At 43.2% G+C, this 17,507-nt stretch overlaps 1 protein-coding gene across 8 annotated transcripts in view; it reads left to right on the forward strand.

Moving 5' to 3' along the window:
- Positions 1-16,825, forward strand: part of LOC144691639 (FERM and PDZ domain-containing protein 4-like) — a 646,062-nt gene extending 629,237 nt beyond the window's left edge. For 3 of the 8 annotated variants that reach the window (XM_078559934.1, XM_078559935.1, XM_078559938.1), the window contains exons 11-16: positions 323-449; positions 998-1,087; positions 7,916-8,098; positions 8,813-8,966; positions 11,563-12,636; positions 12,928-16,825. In XM_078559934.1, coding sequence (XP_078416060.1) covers positions 323-449; positions 998-1,087; positions 7,916-8,098; positions 8,813-8,966; positions 11,563-12,636; positions 12,928-16,361 — 5,062 coding nt within the window. In that variant the 3' untranslated portion in view covers positions 16,362-16,825. The remainder of the gene's footprint in view (positions 1-322; positions 450-997; positions 1,088-7,915; positions 8,099-8,812; positions 8,967-11,562; positions 12,637-12,927) is intronic. The other 5 variants (XM_078559941.1, XM_078559939.1, XM_078559940.1 and 2 more) reach the window with 5 other exon arrangements.
- Positions 16,826-17,507: the final 682 nt, after the last annotated feature.

Here is a 17,507-nt window from a genome sequence, read left to right on the forward strand (position 1 = left end):
ATCCTGGAACTCTCTTCCTAACAGTGCTGTGAGTGTACATACATAAGATAGGTTGCAGCTGTTCAAGAAGGCTGCTCACCACCACCTTCTCAAGGGCAATTAGGATGAGCAACAAATGCTGTCCTTACCAGCAACAATCACATTCCATGAAAGAATGTTTTAAAATTCCACCATTTTATATCCTATGTGAACCAAAAGGCTGAGATCAAATCGTGTACACGACTATATTTTCACTTACTTAATTCTTCCATTAAAAAAAATGAAATTTAGAAGCAATCTTAGAAAGAATAACTTCTGTCCTTTGACTTACATTCTCTCCCAGGAAAGAATGGGGCCTTGAAACATTCCTTCCCCCCATGGTCTTGCAAAGCATGAAGGAAAAGAATGTGAAGAAAGCACTTTCCCACATCCTGAAAGCAAACCAAAATCTTGTTCCTCCAGGCAAAAAGGTAGAGTTGCACCTAATTATCTATAAAAGATAAAATATTGCACAGCTGTGTGAAAGTTGACACTATTATATGAATTCTGCAATAGTATGCAGGAACTAGGTGTTACTTACACAACTAGGTGTTGCTTACACAGGAGACATGTACCATTGTTTCCAGCCTCATCACCAACAGAGTAGAAACATGACTAGTAGATCCTTCAGCAGTGTACCATGCACTGTGTTAAATGCTGCATCCTATGTTTTAATACGTGTATGATAAAGGGTCCATTATGAACTCAATCTGACTGGCGTTTGATGGATTTTATTGTTGGTGATAAAACAGGGTATCAATAAGTATGAGTTAAGCTTGTTTCTGTTTTGATATTTTTTTCCAGTACAAATTTCTACATTGACAGGAATATTGGGATTCCTGATTTCAAAATACCAATAATTTTTAAGCACTGAATTTTACCCAGCTGTGTAACTGGGCACATTCAAATGGCAGCAATTCATCATTGCTCTTCAATGTAACACGTTACCTCAAAATTAGTTTCTTACTTTCTATTACAGCTCTCTGCTTTACAAGCCAAGGTGCACTACTTAAAATTTCTCAGTGACCTGCGTTTGTATGGAGGCCGAGTCTTTAAAGCAATGCTGGTGGTAATGTATCTTAATTTTTCTTCAATAATGTATACGCTGACATACACTGGGACCAAAAGTTATATTATTCTTCTGCCAAATGAAGTCTGTAATTATAATCCTCTGAGACTAGGCACTTTTACACACACTAAGGTATTAGGGGCAATTTATTAGATTATTGGATCAGAACTGAAACTTTCCTTACAAGCAAGGCTTATGAATGTAACTTCTTATATTGCTGTACTGACTTCCAAAGGAGCTGCTGAAATTAGTGCTATTTAAAAGTTCTAATCCAAATCAATGGTCCACTGTCTTCAGATGTCAAATCTCTATTTTGGTTTAATGACCTTGAGTGCACTGCAACAATATAGGAAAACTTGAGTGTTACTTAAAGTTGATACTCTTGAATGTTCAAAATCTTTATGATTTACTTCTTATGCTATTGTTGTTATGAATTGTGGTTATGTTCTTCATTGCCTGTTGAAGCATTACTGCAGCAAAAAATGTGTAATGGAGGTGTCACCTATGAGTTTATTCAGAGAATCCTGAGTTAGGAAATGCACATTATTATTCACTATTGGGAACTCACAGAAGTCACAAAATAACCTTTTCTCCTTTGAAGCTTGGTTTTGATTCAAACTCAGACTGATAACATCAAAGTATCTTTTATGCCAGTGAAACTAGATTTAGCAGTCTGAACCCATGTCCACACTAGAAAACTGTCCATCATTCAGTGGTAACTGGCACCGAATTGACAGTCTTACTCAGAGGAGCTGTTAAGTTACCGAGCTTGGAAATGGAAAACTTCAACCTTTACTGTTTTGAAGTTTGTGTTATGGCTCATTGTTGATGTAGAGTAAAGCCTGCTGTGCATGATCCATGACCGTGTATGCCATTGCCACAGTACTAACAGCCCTCATCTGAAAAAATACTGAAATTCATTTCCCTTCAGAGAAAATCAAGAAAAGAGAAAAAGAATAAAGCACTAACAGTTTTCAATTTTATTTATGAGAAGGTCTATGTCTAATTTAGCAGCTGTAAATTACATTAAGCACTCAAAATGTCATACTTTTTTTTTCAAAATCATTAGTTGACATTCACCTCACAGTTCTCCTCACCTCTCAGCTTGTGATAGACAATGGGATGAGGTCAAGGTTGCAGAATTATATTTAAGGGAATATTGGTATTTGAAGCTCCTGTGCACCTCTGTAGGAAGACAGAGAGGAGCATTAACATGACTTACAGTCATGAGCATTAGACTGGCAGGACAAGTTTTGGCCTTGGTGCTCCACACAACCTACGATAACCTGCATTTATATAGCACCTGTAACATAGTAAGACATGCTTCATAGAAGTGTTATCAGTCAGGATTTGGCACTGATTGTTTGTACATGTAACATTCCATATGCTTAAGAGGTTGACACTCTATGGCCGGAATTTTCCGGCCCCGTTGACGTTAGGTGGGGGGGACAATATGGCGACAAGGCCAAAAATCAGTTTCATGCTGGGATGAAAGCACAGCGGGGTCATCCAATGGTGTCCGCCATGGCAGAACGCCACTCCTGCTGGAGGCCCAGTAATGGAATGCAAAGTAAGGCCCCACCGGAATCATCCCCCCAACGCCAGATTTACCGTTACACCGGTGGGAATACACGCTGGCTCAGTTCATGTCTGGACAAGTGTGACGTGCAGTTGGGACTTACTGTTTGGGCCTTGCTCAGATCGCGGACATCCGAAGAGCAGAAAATGCTGGAGCCCTACAGCAACCGAACCCTGGAGGAACACATGCATCACATGCTGGGTGGATTCTTATTGACATGGCCCCGCAACAAAGCAGCTCACGGGAGATGGGAGGGCTCCGTTGATGTCTCGGGTCTGCTTCAGAACATCATGATCTTGGCCATGGGCTGCTACAGATGATCAGCAAGGAGGGGGAGAGGAAGGTCCAGCTGTGAGTGGGGAGGAGCATGTACCGGGTTGTGGGGGCTGTGTGGGGTAGGAGAGGAATGTCCACGTTTGACTGGGAGAGGAAGGTGTACTATGGGTGGGGTTGGGGGAAGGTGTTGTGGAGGGTGAGGTTGTCAGTGGGGGGGATCAAAGATGTCAGGGTGTCCGGGGCAGAGGTTGGGAGGGGGAGGAGGGAGCACGGAGGGAAGAGAGTGTAACAGAGGGGGGAATGCTGCAAGTGGGGAGGTAGGTATAAGAGCAGGAGTCTGGAGGGAGGAAGGAGTCCAGGAGGAGGAAGGAGTTCACAGAAGGGAAGGAGTCTGGGAGGAGGAATGAGTTTGGAGGGGGAGGGGAAGGAGTCAGGGTGTGGGGGGGGAGGGAGGTGTCCGGGGGTAGAAGGGAGTTCGGAGGGGGGATGGAGCCCAGGAGGAGGAAGGTGTCCGGGTGGAGGAGGGAGTACGGGATCTGGAGATGTCCAGGTGAAAGTGCAAGGGATGGATCTGTGGAGTCAAAGACTGCCTCCTGGGAAGTGAAATGAGGTGGGGGGGAGCATGGTAGGAGGGAACAGTGAGTATGAGAAGGGGAACAGACAGCCAGAAGGGTGGGAGGGTGAGGGTGCGATGGTAGCAGTAGAAGGGACGGCGAGGGTAGTTGGTTGGGACTCGGAGGCAGACACAGACCCTGGGGGTGGGAAGGAGGAGGTCGGGGAGGACAATGTGGATGGGGATGGAATTCTCGGGAAGATAGCGAACATGCACCTTCACCTGGACATCCCAGAAAAACAAGAGTTCGGGTTGATAGGCAACAGTGGGGAGGTGGAAGGTGATGCAAGGGGGTCGACGGTGATGGGGAAAGGACATGGGTGATTGGGGGAGGGGAAAGGGCAGTGGAGCTGATCAGAAACACAACGACTACCATGGTTGTCGAAATCAAAAGTGAGCGGAGCCTTGTGTTGGACGGGCACAGGTGCTGCTTGGGGGTGTGATCAGTGGGTGGGCGGAGATGCAGCTCAGCTCAGCTGGACAACTGAAAGAGAACCCCAGAAGGCAGCAGTGAAAATGCTCGGGACAGTGAGATGGGTGTGATGGATGAAGGTTCCACGTGCGTGGGTGAATGGTTGCACAAGGCTCCGAAAGGCCCTGCCGCACACTTCACCGGCCAGGATCACTGATGGTCCGGCTGCGTTCAGATGAACTGCCAGTGGAGGGGGGATGCAGGGGCTGGACTCACAAAACCTGTGAATGATGCTGAAGGGCATCATTACGCATTATTCAGTGAAAGTGAATATATTTTCAGATTATAAAGTGACAAAATGTCTTCACCCATGCAACCACTTGTGATCAGAATTCCTTAACTTTTCTAGGCTGACCACTTCTTCTAGGTGCTGCCCTGATATCCGCAGCAGGGGTGGAGACAGCCTGTGCAATGGTTGACCCTGTTGAACCTGATGACTTCTGTGTGCGTCCTCTGGACAGCCAAGGTCTTGAGGGCCCCCGGCTTGCTTTGGCTGTCCTCCTGTGGGCCAGCTGCTCCCTCTGCAGTGACAGAGGACGAGGTTGAGGGGGCCACAGACAAAGGGGACTCGGAGGGAGAGGACAGCCTCTGAGATTCCTGAGTGGATGACCCAGGGGTGTCCAGGTGCCGCTCCTCCTCCTTTCGGGTGCCCGAGGGCCCCGGCCTGATTCCTTGAGGGGAAGGAGCAACTGTAGGAACATAGAGGTGCCCCGTTTCCCTCTCGCTTTGCCACTGCAAGAACTCACCCAAGGCTCCCGTGATGGAGTGCAGGCCTGCACACATCTCCGCATTCTACTGGACCAGGGTCTTCATGGCATCCACCATCTTTCCCATGGAGACCTCCATGCATGCACATGCGGGCACCACTTCATCAGAGAGCAGGCGGACGCACTTCTCCGACCCACGTGCCACTCTGTTGAGGGCTTCCAACAGCTCTGCTTGATGTTCCACCACTTTCTGCTGACTCTCCATAATGAGTTGCAAGGCCGAATCCAGAGGCTCGTCATCTGACTCCCGCCTCACAGGTACCTCTTCCCCAGCAGCCCTCCGAGTGCCAGGGAGCTTGGCTGAACCTGCCTCCTCCTGCTGCGGACACGTGTCCATGTGGTGACCACCAGATTGTGAACCCAAGCCTGCTCTAGATCTAGGTACCACCAAGGTTTGTGCCTCTGAGTTGGTGGAGGGTGTGGGTGAGCGCTGTGATGGGTCTTCAATTAGGGTATCTTCTTCTTCTTCCGAGGTGTCTTCGGGGCTTGAGTCAAGGACTTGGGTTGTGGACCCCCTCAGCTGCTTCCCAGATGTGCCTATGAAAACAAGGAGAGATAATTAGTACATGGCAGTGGCCTGTGAAAGAGGACACATCAGTCACAGCATGGTTGTCTGATGGATGTTGTACTGCTGAATCCTCACTTGGTTGAGCACCGCTGACCTCACCGTCAGCACAGGACTGGTCCAGATCCTCGCCAGCCAGTAGGATGGCTCCATTTTCAAAGTCTGTGAAGACATTGATGTCAGGTATTCCTCCATCTGTCTGCAATCTCTCCTTTTTGTTGTGTGCAAGCTTGTCCTGCACGAAGACTGATGGACAGAGTGTAAGCAGGACGCCTGCCGGGTCAGAATGAGAAGGATTCCTGGCATGTGTGAGTGGTGAGTGGTGCCATGGATGGGATGAGGACATGATCCACAGAGCAGATGCAGGTGAGTGTGAGAGAATGAATGGTGATCTCCCTTGAACTGCCAGTGAGGGAGATCCCTGTGAATGTATGATGGGTTTGAGAGTGTGTGAGTTGAGAGTGATGAGAAGAGTGGTGGAGCGGAGGAGATCATTCATCCTCTTTTGGCGCTGGGTGGCTGTCTTCTTTTTCAGAGTGTTGGCGCTGACCACCACTGCCACCGCCTCCCATGCTGGGTTGGTTACCTTGCTTGCTGGTGTTCACCCAGAGCAGGAGTAGAGGACTTCATGGCGGACCTCCACTGCACCCAGTAGGCGCCCAAGAGAGGCGTTGCTATATTTGGGGGCAGCATGTTTCCTCCCTTAGGCAGCCATGACTTTGCAGCAGTTTCCCATCCTTTAGAAAGTGTTAGCTCTGTGCAGAAGCACCCTTTAAAAATGGCGCCTGAATTATTGAAGGCCTGAGGTGATGGCAGAGCGGGTGATTCAGAGTCCACCCCACCAGCGATCTGATGTGTTTCCTGGGAATGCATTATTAATGAGGTGGGAAGTGTCGGGAATGAGATGATATGGCGTGAAAACCCACCATTGCAGCCAGAGGGTAAAACTTCGTTTTTCCTGCCCTCTACCGCACTTCATGCAAATTTGAGATGATTCTGCACCATATGTGTGTATGACTAAGAAAATATCCATTACAGTGGGCCATTTTTCTGAGGTTAATCTCTTGACTCTCTGGATAAGGATTTAATAAGAGACCATGTGACTTAAACATTACTTTCCAAAAAAATCCACACGAAGTATCCCTAATTTGGATTCGACACAAGCTATTCAGAAGTTGCAATTTTATTTTGTGATCTTCGTAACAAGCATGTTAGTATTAAATTCCATTATCTGCTATTTTATCAAAAGCATCAACTGTTTACTTTTACACCTATATTAATAACATACAGGAAACTGTTATATAACATAATAGCATATTCCTTACCAATACTTGACAAAACAGTTTCAGCTCCTTTGTCTTTATGAGCATTAACCAATGATAGGTGACACCGTGTGAATTTGCCTCCATGACTTACTTACTTAGACTTAGACTTAGTTCCTCACGTCCCGTGCAGGACAATGGGCAGGAAGTCTCAGCTACCAGCCCTTGGCTGTTGCAGTCTCTTTCGTTCCAGCCCAGGCAGTGTCCTGCTCTTGGAGGCCCTCCTCAAATGTACCTCACCAGATCTTCTTTGGCTGGCCCCATCTTCTTCTTCCATCTGGTGGTGCCCATTCATCTGCCACTCTGGCAACTGTGCATTTGGGAGGTGAAATACATGACTACAGCCTCAGTTGTCTCCTTGTCATGATGTCCTGCAGGTGCCCCTGACCAGTCCTCTGTTGCATTTCTTCATTGGTGATGCCTCCAAGAGTCCCAAAAATAATCAAGTTATACTCCAGAATTTCATTCCAACCTTATAGCCCATATCGTTCAACTGTGAACAACGTCCTACAGATAGCAGCACATCATTATATTCCAGCAGCAAAGGAATCAGTTGTTGCATAGAGCACCCAATCATCTTGATATATCCTTACCTTTATATTCTTCAATCCCATTCATAAGTAGCCAGATTTTTGGGTTTTTCTCCTGCAAGCTCTACAAGAATTTGTATACAATCATTAAAAGTAACCCAGCTTATCACAGTCATAGAGAGTGCATGCCATGTATTTCTGCATTTTGCAAGGAAAATCCTTTTAGCCCTTTACAGATAACTTTGGCTCTTGTGTTGCTATAATTTTTGTTGACTTTTTATCTACATCATGCTGCAATCTTTCCTATCCAATTAGAACTGTTACATACAGATTAAGATAAAGAATAAAATCTGCTAACAAAAAATCTACATACTGCAAAGAATGATAACTTGTCAGTGAGTTTAACCAAGTCTTTCAGTCTCACAATCTTGCTGATGTTTGTAAGTCATGTAAGCCACACTTTGACACCATGAGAACTAACAGATTGAAATACACAGTCTGAAGAACCAGTCAGCTATTTTTTTCAACGGAGTGACATTCTTTCAGTTGTAAATAAAACTGTATCTTTTCAAAATATTGTATAACTCATTCCAGTTCCTAATTTAAAATCTTTGCACATATTTTGTGGGATTTTTGAATTAAAAGAAATATAGAAGCACTGAAGTTTGACCCTATTTTGTCTTTTTTTAAATGGTTTACAACAGCAAGGGGAGAAGCACTCTGAAGTCACTTTATTAGTGGGACCAAGATATGGAATAAGCCATGTAATCAATGCGAAAACACACCTTGTAGCACTACTGGCTGACTTTAGCCACGTCAACAAGATTGAGATGTTCTCGGAAGAGGAAAACAATGTTAGAGTTGAGCTGAATGTGTTGGATGTTAAGGTAAGAAATTGCCATTTCATTGGAGGTGGGGAGGCAAACTTAGAGGCAGAAAAGTCTCACTAAAGCAACCACTCTAATGTCAGGTTTGGAAGGGGGATTGGAGTTAAGCGGTGAAGGGTGTGGGAGGATCATTGATAACCACCCGAAGAAAATAACAACAAATTAAATCTCAAAGTTCTCAAGCCACTTCTTGTTATTTTATCACCAATAAGTGCATTTTCAATTGCCAGTAACATTGGGAGTCTAGAATTTAAATAACTGCAAAAAAATAAATGAAAGAGGTGAAAATATCCACTCATTATTAAATCAGGCAAGTAAATCTTGTCAATTTGACCTGAATTTGATATTAATTTTGCATGTTCTAACTCAACACACCGTGGTCGTCAGATTTCATTTCATGATTTACCTTATCACCTTCTCTATGAATGCATTTGATATAATTTCATGTTTCATTTCAAGTGGGTAGGTTTGGTTTTAACATAACACAGCAAGTGACAATCCTGATTCAATCATAGTTACAGTCACTGCCAACTTTGAAAGGAGATCCATGCATGTGAAATTGCTACTAAGTGCCAGTCAGCGCATGTGGCCAATGTCCTGTGTAACAACGTTTTTTTACCATTAATAAGGGAGGGCTCACTGATTTAATGAATTGAAATAATTTTTTTCGATCTCTAGTGCAAGATTCTCAAGCTGCTGTCTTTTTATTTTCAGCCCATCATATTATTAATGGAGTCAACAGATGCAATGAACCTTGCCTGCTTGACAGCTGGATACTACAGGCTGTTGGTGGACTCAAGACGCTCCATATTTAATATGGCTCATGGCAAATGCACTGCAAATAATGAAGCAGGTAGCATCATTAGATGTGAGCATGCAATTTTTCTGAATTTATTACATTCAAAACATTGATTTAGTAATTACTTCCAAACATCAGGGAGTAACTTGAATATTGGGAGTTGATTAGCTCAGTTGGCTAAATGACTAAATTGTTATGCAGAATAATCCCAACATCACAGGTTCAATCTCTGTGCTGGATGCTGTAGTTCTTGGAGCCTACCAGCTTGCCCCATAGTGATGCAACATGGGGCAAGAGGTAGAGACTTGTATATTAGACAGAGAGGCATTTTTAACTACTGAAATCACCAGTGGAAGCCAATAGACTAATACATGGAAACTGAATTTATGCTATAATTTCCTAATTGTTGGTGGGGTGATTTCCTCCATGCCCTGTATTTAAAGAAATATAAATAGTTCATAGTTTTGTTGCACCTGTGATACAAAGGAAAACCTTCCCTGTGGTGATTTTAGGATTACCTTTGTGAAGAGGTGACAAGTTGTAAATATTAGCATTAAACTTCCTAAAGTCTAATTACTAAAAGGCTCTTGTTTCCTTCCATGCACACCCTTGTTTACCCACTTTTTCTCCCTGACTTGCTCCCTGCTCCCATAAAGCACTGAACATTGTTGAGGTGTGGTTCATAGGTAGCTATGTGATCATATGTGACCCTAAACAATGAGCTTAGGGAAGCTATTCAACTTAAGAAGGCATCAAGGGCAAATTCAATCCTGTCTACAGCCAGCCCGTGCACAGGTGCACATGCACAAGCACCTTCTGGCAGGATTATTGGAAAAGAATCAGGGAATGGTGCTGATTCTTAAGCTCTCTAATTTGATGCTTTTTGCCGCATTTGCCTTCTGTCCTTATTTAATGTCTAAAGAGATTTAAAGCAATGGAAATTTAAATAAACTTCAGAGCATATTCTGTGTTCAATGCTGTCACCATAATTCCCTCTTCAATCTACCTTAATAATATGTAAATTATTTTAAATCTATATTTTCATTTTTGGTTTTCTTTATTTCCTTACCCATCTCCTTCTCATCTGTTCAGATAGGATACTCCCTTGCAGTTGAATGAATTCTCAGTTTCTAGTATTTTTCTGGTTTATTATGGCATCTCAAATCAATGTCTGCTCTACACTCAGAGAACCAGAGCAGCACAGATTTCTACCTTTGTAGTAGTTTCCTGACAGATCAGCAGTTCCATATCAAACCCAATAGCTTATAAACTGAAATGCTGGGCTGGTACGTTTGGATTTATTGGTGTTCGTTGTGTCTTTTGACAACAACAACAACAACATATATTCATAGAGCACCTTTAATTAATGAAATGCCCCAAGGCTCTTTACTGAAGCATTGTAAAATAACGTGTGGTACCGAGCCATATCAGGAAATATCAGGTCAGGTGATCAAAAACTTGGCAAAAGAGGTATGTTTTAAGAAGTGTCTTAAAGGAGGAAAGTGAGGTACTCCAACTCATCCATTTCTGGCTTTAACTGAGGCCAGAACTTGGACAGGCAGCCAACCCAACCCAAGGAAGCAGGTTAGAACGCTAAATATGATACTGAGGGTGCAAACTCTGTTATTATGTATTTTTTCAATTTAGCTGCTATCGGCCATTTTTTCTGGGTGTCAGGGAGCTACCAGCAACTTCCTCAAGGCAAGGACTTGGTGGATTCAGGAGGTGAATGCCTTTATGCTGACCTTCTGGTCCAGGGACCTGCCTGAGAAGCCTCCGCAATCAGGCACTGCGCCCCCACTAAGCTTCTCCCTGAGATCTCCTATCCCACTCTACTCTACAACCAGTCCCTAATCCCTAATCCTCCTCATGCCACCAACCTCTGATTCCACCCCCCCCGCCGCCCCCCCAACCCTTTCAGGCTCCCGACCCCTCGTTGCGTCGCTTGCCACCCCATTCATGGTCTTGCTCGCTGAAGAGTCAGGAGCGGGGCAATGAGGGTTTGGGAGCAGGGTAACAAGGGGTTGGAAATGAGGCAGCGAGAGCTCGGGAGAGGGGCGCCAAATTCAGTGGTGAGCAGGACGGCGAGGAGTCAGGAGAGGGGTGACGAGCGGGAGGCAGCAAGTGGCCAGTGAGCGAGACAGCAATGGTTCGGTGGGGGGTGGGGGCGGCGAGTGAGAGACAGTGATAAGAATTTTTTTCCAGCTGAGCTTGATCTGTGCCATCCTTGATACAGGCAGCTGCCTGGGACATCACCCTCTGTACTTGAAGCATAGCAAATGCAACCTACAAAAAATATCTGCTAGGAAATTATTGGAAGCATAGCATGCAGACCACTGTCAGACTGGAGCAATTATAGTAGAACAAGTTTACATAGACAACAAAGTGGACATGGAAATTTATCACAGAAGTATAAAACAAGAACAGAATGTATGACTTTAAAATGGGGACCAAATTATGTCTGTGTGCTCTCGTGAAATTATCCTGCATCTTCTGATTCCACTTTAGCTGAAGTCTGCACCCTATTTTCACTCTCCTATGCAATGCCACAGAAGAGCAACTAGTTTGTTTGTGTAATTGTTAATATTAAAGCATTCTGTATTTTATGTGTTAAACAATGATGCTGAATGTTTTGAATAATTATCCATCTCTTTTTTTTACATAGGCCCAGAATACAAGACTAAACATAAAACACACAGCTTAGAATGGAACTATTTACCAAAAAGTTCATGCCACGCCAGGTCTAAGAAGGAAGATGCTCAGCCATCATCTATTAGAGAATCAAAGCAGAAAAATGTAGATTTCTCAGATGATTCAATTTACCATGAAGATTCCAGGGGGGGTTTAATAACTGAGATTACTGATATTAATGACCATAGTCGCCTAGGGGCTGAATATATAAATACTATGGAAGCTGAAAACAAAGCTTTTAACAGGCTGTCCTCCTCTGGGATGGAACATACAAAAACAGTGCAAGAATCTCCAAGGGGAGCAAAAGTATCCTTTGTCTTTGAGGATCACAATGTAGCTGCCTTTAACCCAAGAAACCTTGGATATGAACGATTGCTGGATGATAGTCCAAGCAATTTAGACCAACAGACATCCATGTACTTGACCAATGCGAGTGACATTAAATGCTCAGAGTTCTCGTTCCCAGGGATCGATGTAGACAACATTGACACAAATGCTGTTTATGCAAACATCAATGATAGCAGAATGTTTGCAAGTGCAGAAAACATTGAAGAGCCATTGTTACATGACATCTGTTATTCAGAGACCACAGATGATGCTGAGGATGAAGATGAGGCCAGCTGTGAGGAAGATATCCCACTTGGAGAGGCAGACAAAACTGACATTCTCAATATATCGGGATCTAGCGATGACATAATAGACTTAACGTCACTTCCTCCACCTGGAGGTGATGATGACGATGAAGATGATTTTCTTCTTCACACGCTGAATATAGCAATAGCTGCCCCTCCACCTGGTTTCAGAGACAACAGCTCAGATGAAGAAGATGGCCAGCATCAACCAGCACAAAGTTCACTAGAGACTGTCCAAACCAAATGTTCTCCAAGTGATGACATCCCTGTGTCACTCATAGATGCCATTCCTACACAGGCTGAAGACCAGAGTGGTGAGCAAGCATTGGATGATGCCGTGGTTTCCACTTTGCAAGCACTGGAAGCACTGGCAGCTTCTGAGGAGCAGTCCATTCAGCAAACAGATGACAGTTCAGGTTCTTTCACCATAGTAACATTTATTCATTGACTGTCGTAATGTTCCATCTGTAAACTTGTTAACAACTTGGAAACATTCCAGAACAAATTTTGCCATCAGTGTGTCATCCCATTTTCTGATCTGGCATGCTAATGGAACAATCTTAGTTGATATTTCATGACTGGATGCTTATTATGCACTGAAATTTAAGAATGCTAAACAGTTTGTTTAATAAACCTATTTTATTAAGATTAAAAAAGTGCCTATGATGAAGTAATTAATTGGGTGTTTATTCTCTTATGGCATACAGGTGTAGTGATATTAAGAGCTTATAGTCCTGAGTCGTCATCGGATTCTGGCAATGAGACAAACTCCTCTGAAATGACTGAAAGCTCTGAGGTAGCCTCAGCACAGAAGCATTCTGAGGGTTCCATGCATATGGTTGTGGCCACCAGTGAAGGTTATCAACAGCTTCAAGAGGAGCAAACTGAATTCCCAATCTCTCAGAACGAGAATGTAGGGCCCACTTCTAAAATGGTTCCAAAAGCCACACATTCCTTCACTGCTCAACGGGGTAGCAATGCAAAGTCCAAAGTTGTGCCTTCGAAACAAATTCTCCCTTCTGAGGAAATTGAGATGGAGCCAGAGACAATGGAGACAAAATCTGTCACCGACTACTTCAGCAAACTGCAGATGGGATCCCTGATGTATTCTTGCCCCAGTAAGCAAAAAAACAAGACAAGTGATAGTAGTGTCAAGATAGCATTTGATGGTAATGTATCAGTGAAAAGGCAACATACAAACAGAAAGTCAGAACTGGGCGATGATTTGTCATCCAATGGCAAATACAACACGTTGATTACAAAGAACAGTCATGGCACAGCCACCTTTGACTTAGAAAGCACTACTTTCCGTCGAGAGACACAAAGCTGGTTTCAAGTTTCGGGGGAAAAGATGGCTGATAAGCATTTCCCAGGGTTAATTAATGGCAAAAGTTTTCACAAATCCTGCGTAGTTTCTAGAACGGAACTTGAAGGGAAAGAAGCTGATACTGAAATAGATGATCGTTGTTCCTTGGCCAGCACTTCAGGGCTTGGACGTGATGAAAGCTTTCTTTCTGATACCACTTACATGTCTTCAACTAAACACCTGACTGATTCAGAAGATACAGAGCTTTTCCCTGATGATCACTCATCAGAGCTTCCAGAAGCTGAACAGAGTGTGACGAGACTTTGTGAATACCATATGACAAAAAGAATGTCCTCTTTACAAAGCGAGGGTCATTACTCTTTGCAGAGTTCCCAGTGTTCTTCAGTAGATGCAGCCTGCAGTACGGGCAGTAGTACATGTGCCACCCCAGTGGATTCCCCCCTCTGTACAACTGATATTAAGCACATATTATCGGAAACTTCTCTAAAAGGCCTTGGCTACATCTCAGAAGATCAGCGAACACTTTTGCTTCAAAGCCATGGAACATCATATAAAGATCTGCATCCCCAAGCTGAAGCCATGTGTCATAGGAGAACAGCCCATAACACGCATGCACCTTCAAATGCTGAACCAATATTTGGTACCATACGTGATGGGTGCCACCGAGTACCCAAGATTAAAGAAACCACAGGTACCTCAGTAAACAGAGATAATATTTGCGCAGATGTTGAGCTGCAACATTTAAGATTTGAAAGTAAAATGGAGAGTGAAGGGAATGATTATTTTCGAGATCAAGAAACTAGTCCTCTTTTGTCAGGTTTACCTCATGAAGTTAGTTCTCAAATTTTGAATACAGATATGGTGGAAAGAACACGTAAGTCGAAAGCTGATAGTAGTATTTCATTTCAAGAAATTAAACTCAGCACATTTCCTAATCTTAAAAGCACAACAGTCACTTTCCCAAATGAAAATAACTGTGTAAAAGATCATAAGAAACTTTCTAAGTATTATAGGTCTAATACATTAACATTCCCTTCATTAGTTTCAAGATCAAAAGACTCAGGTCTTGTTAGACACCATGATTTATTTCCATCAAGTAAAAATAGATTACCTAAGAATTCACTATGTAATTTTAGAAATATTTTTTTTACATCCTTACCATCCAAGTTGAGGAGGGAGAATGAGGTAGCTAAACAGAGGACTCAAAAACCTAGGCAGCTTGAGGAAACAATTAATAAGGAAAGGAGACAAGTTGACTGCTTTGACAGACATGTAGGACAAGATCTGCATTCTGAGCAATGTCTCAGTCTGAGTAAAGGAGCTGCCAGTGAGAATGATAAAGCTCTGCCTGGAGGTTTTCATGAGAAGCAGCTCTCTGCTGAGGACAAGCAGTGCAACCCAGATTGTAAATTGCAGCATGTTGTCAAGGAGATGCTTAATGATTCTCTGTGTTTTTCTGCCACCCCTAGTGTAGCTTGCACAGAGCCTGAGCAAGGAGGAAGAGGAGGTGCAACTTCAGCATTCACTAATCAATTCAATGTCGACAACATTACTCTGCCATCAAACATTTTCAATGATACAAAGGTGCCAAGTACCTGCCAAGAGTCACCTGATCTTCCCAAAGTAGAACAAGTGCATGCAACAGCACTAAATAGAAAGGCTTGTGAAGTTGGTGGAGGAAGCCTTAAAATTCCTCCCAGAAAGAAGGTGCTGAGACGTTGCAGCAGCAGTGTTACACAAGGAATGGGAAACGTAGAAACCCTATTAGAAAAATCAAAGACTTCCATAGGATTCCAATATTCCGACCTCCCCGAAATAGCTGATCCTCAACCTGTACAGAAAAGAGTTGAACTTCCTCTGGGCGACCGACTATCTAAGAGCCACTCTCACGGATCAGTGACAACAAATTCATCGTGCTGCTCCACTATTGGAGACAGAAAGGAGAGTCGGAGATCATTGGAGATATTTTCAGTACAAAAGGATTTTCGACACATTAAGCTATTGCCTTTTCCAAAGGCGGAGACGAGCAACTGGAAGTGTCACGGTCCTTTTACCTATTGTTTCCTTAATAAAGACATTGATGATGAAGATGACGGTTATGGGAGTAAGGGCCAGTTGTCTTGCTTGGACCAAAGTCATCTTTTCTCCAGTTCATCTCAGGTGTTCTGTACCTTCTCCAGCGCTGTAAATGCCTGGAGACCTACTGTGGGGTCTTGCAGGGAGACTAGTTGCAACAGTGGCAAAGAGGAGGAACATGCAGACACTAATGAAGTGGCATTTGATAGCAGGATTGCCCGAATTAATGCTCTAAAAGAAAAGGTGTACGCATTGCCAGGTGGATTTCTTGCAGCACAGAACGATGCTAGCGAACTGCTGTCTCTTTTACAGGCAAGCATTGGACAAAAAGAACATGTCAAAGCAGACCTTCATCAACTTCGATTTAGCCAATACAAGAAACTGTTGTCAGTCGAATCCAGAGAGTTGGGAAGTGCTTGCAGGAAAATGGCTGCTGCATTAAAAAGCCCAGAGGAAATGCTCTTAGCTATGACGTCCAGCTTCCAAGTACTGTGTTGCTTAACAGAAGCCTGCATGCGATTAGTTAAAGTAATGAATTCTGAAACACAGCAACAGGAAATCGTTGCTAAGGTAGACGAGGTTGTAATGAACTATATTTGTCTACTGAGAGCTGCTGAAGCAGTATCTGGAGCAGCCCCCATCGACCCTAATGTTAAGGTTTTAGCGCGACATTCAATTACCATGACGGCTATCGTAAGCACACTAACCCGTTCACTTAAAATGCTTTTAAATAAATAAGATGCAAATTGTACTTTAAAATGTACCCTTGTAAAGCCATACATAGAGTTTACTGTAAGTGTGGGGCCACCACACGTACTGCTACAAAGGAAACTTGGTTTTGTGTACATTATGTTTTATATGATGAGGCTGTGAGATATTCATATGTTATACGGCTCAATCTGCTAGAACTGTAATGTAATTGAAACTCCCTTTCTGATGACAAGGAAGTATAGAAAGCAATGGTATAAAAATTAGTTATTTTTCATATGGTACCCATGCTCCAGAATGGTTGAGTGGCCTAACCAAAAGAGTGTCAAGATCCCCTAGTACTATAACTGCCATTGGGGGGGGAGGGGTGGGGGTGCTGTGGCTATTGGTCACACATGTGATACTGCATCACTCTGTAAATAATAATTATCTAAAATTTTAAAGTATGCTTTTTAACCAATGCAAACAATATAAACAATAAACAATTAAATTGACCTGTCCTGTCTTATTATTGTGGGGGACTAATCACGAAAAATTAAAGATTTTAATTTCCTTCCTTGTGCTTTGATTTGTTTTTACAATAATTGCTTAGCACAAAAACACAACCGGGGAATATTCTAATCTGATAGGAGTGTGGAAATTATATAATTGGGGAAATATTTGTAGAGTACATGATTTTTTCAAGTTAAACAGTTTGGTACATCCCTAACAAGAAGAATTCTTGCACTTTATAGGAGTGTATCTGTAAATAGCTATTCTAAGAAAATAAAGAAGGCTGCTTCAGGCAGTAGGCAATTTCAATATGCAAATTGATGTCTTAGGACTATGATTGCCATTTTAAGTTGAAAATTGTCAAGAGCATGAGCCATGCACAATCCGTTTCCATTGGCAACAGAGCCTGAGGCCCAGCCAAGCTAAGTTTGATAGTGTTTTTCATTAAAAAATAATTTGGGCACCCCAGGAGCTCCATCCTCCATCCCAGGTTGCTTTACTGCTGGTTGAAGACAACCTGTATGTTACATGGGAATCCTTGTCAGTGACATTGTGAAGTTTGACCAATGGGGAAATAGAATATCACACCAAATTCATGATCTTACTGAAGAGAGGAAAGTATCCAAGAGAGGGAAGTCAACTGTCCAAGAGCAAGCAGCCTCAAAATAACAGGAGCAATTTGAA

The sequence above is a fragment of the Cetorhinus maximus genome, chromosome 16 (assembly GCF_964194155.1).
Source record: "Cetorhinus maximus chromosome 16, sCetMax3.hap1.1, whole genome shotgun sequence".
Taxonomy (NCBI): Eukaryota; Metazoa; Chordata; class Chondrichthyes; order Lamniformes; family Cetorhinidae; genus Cetorhinus; species Cetorhinus maximus.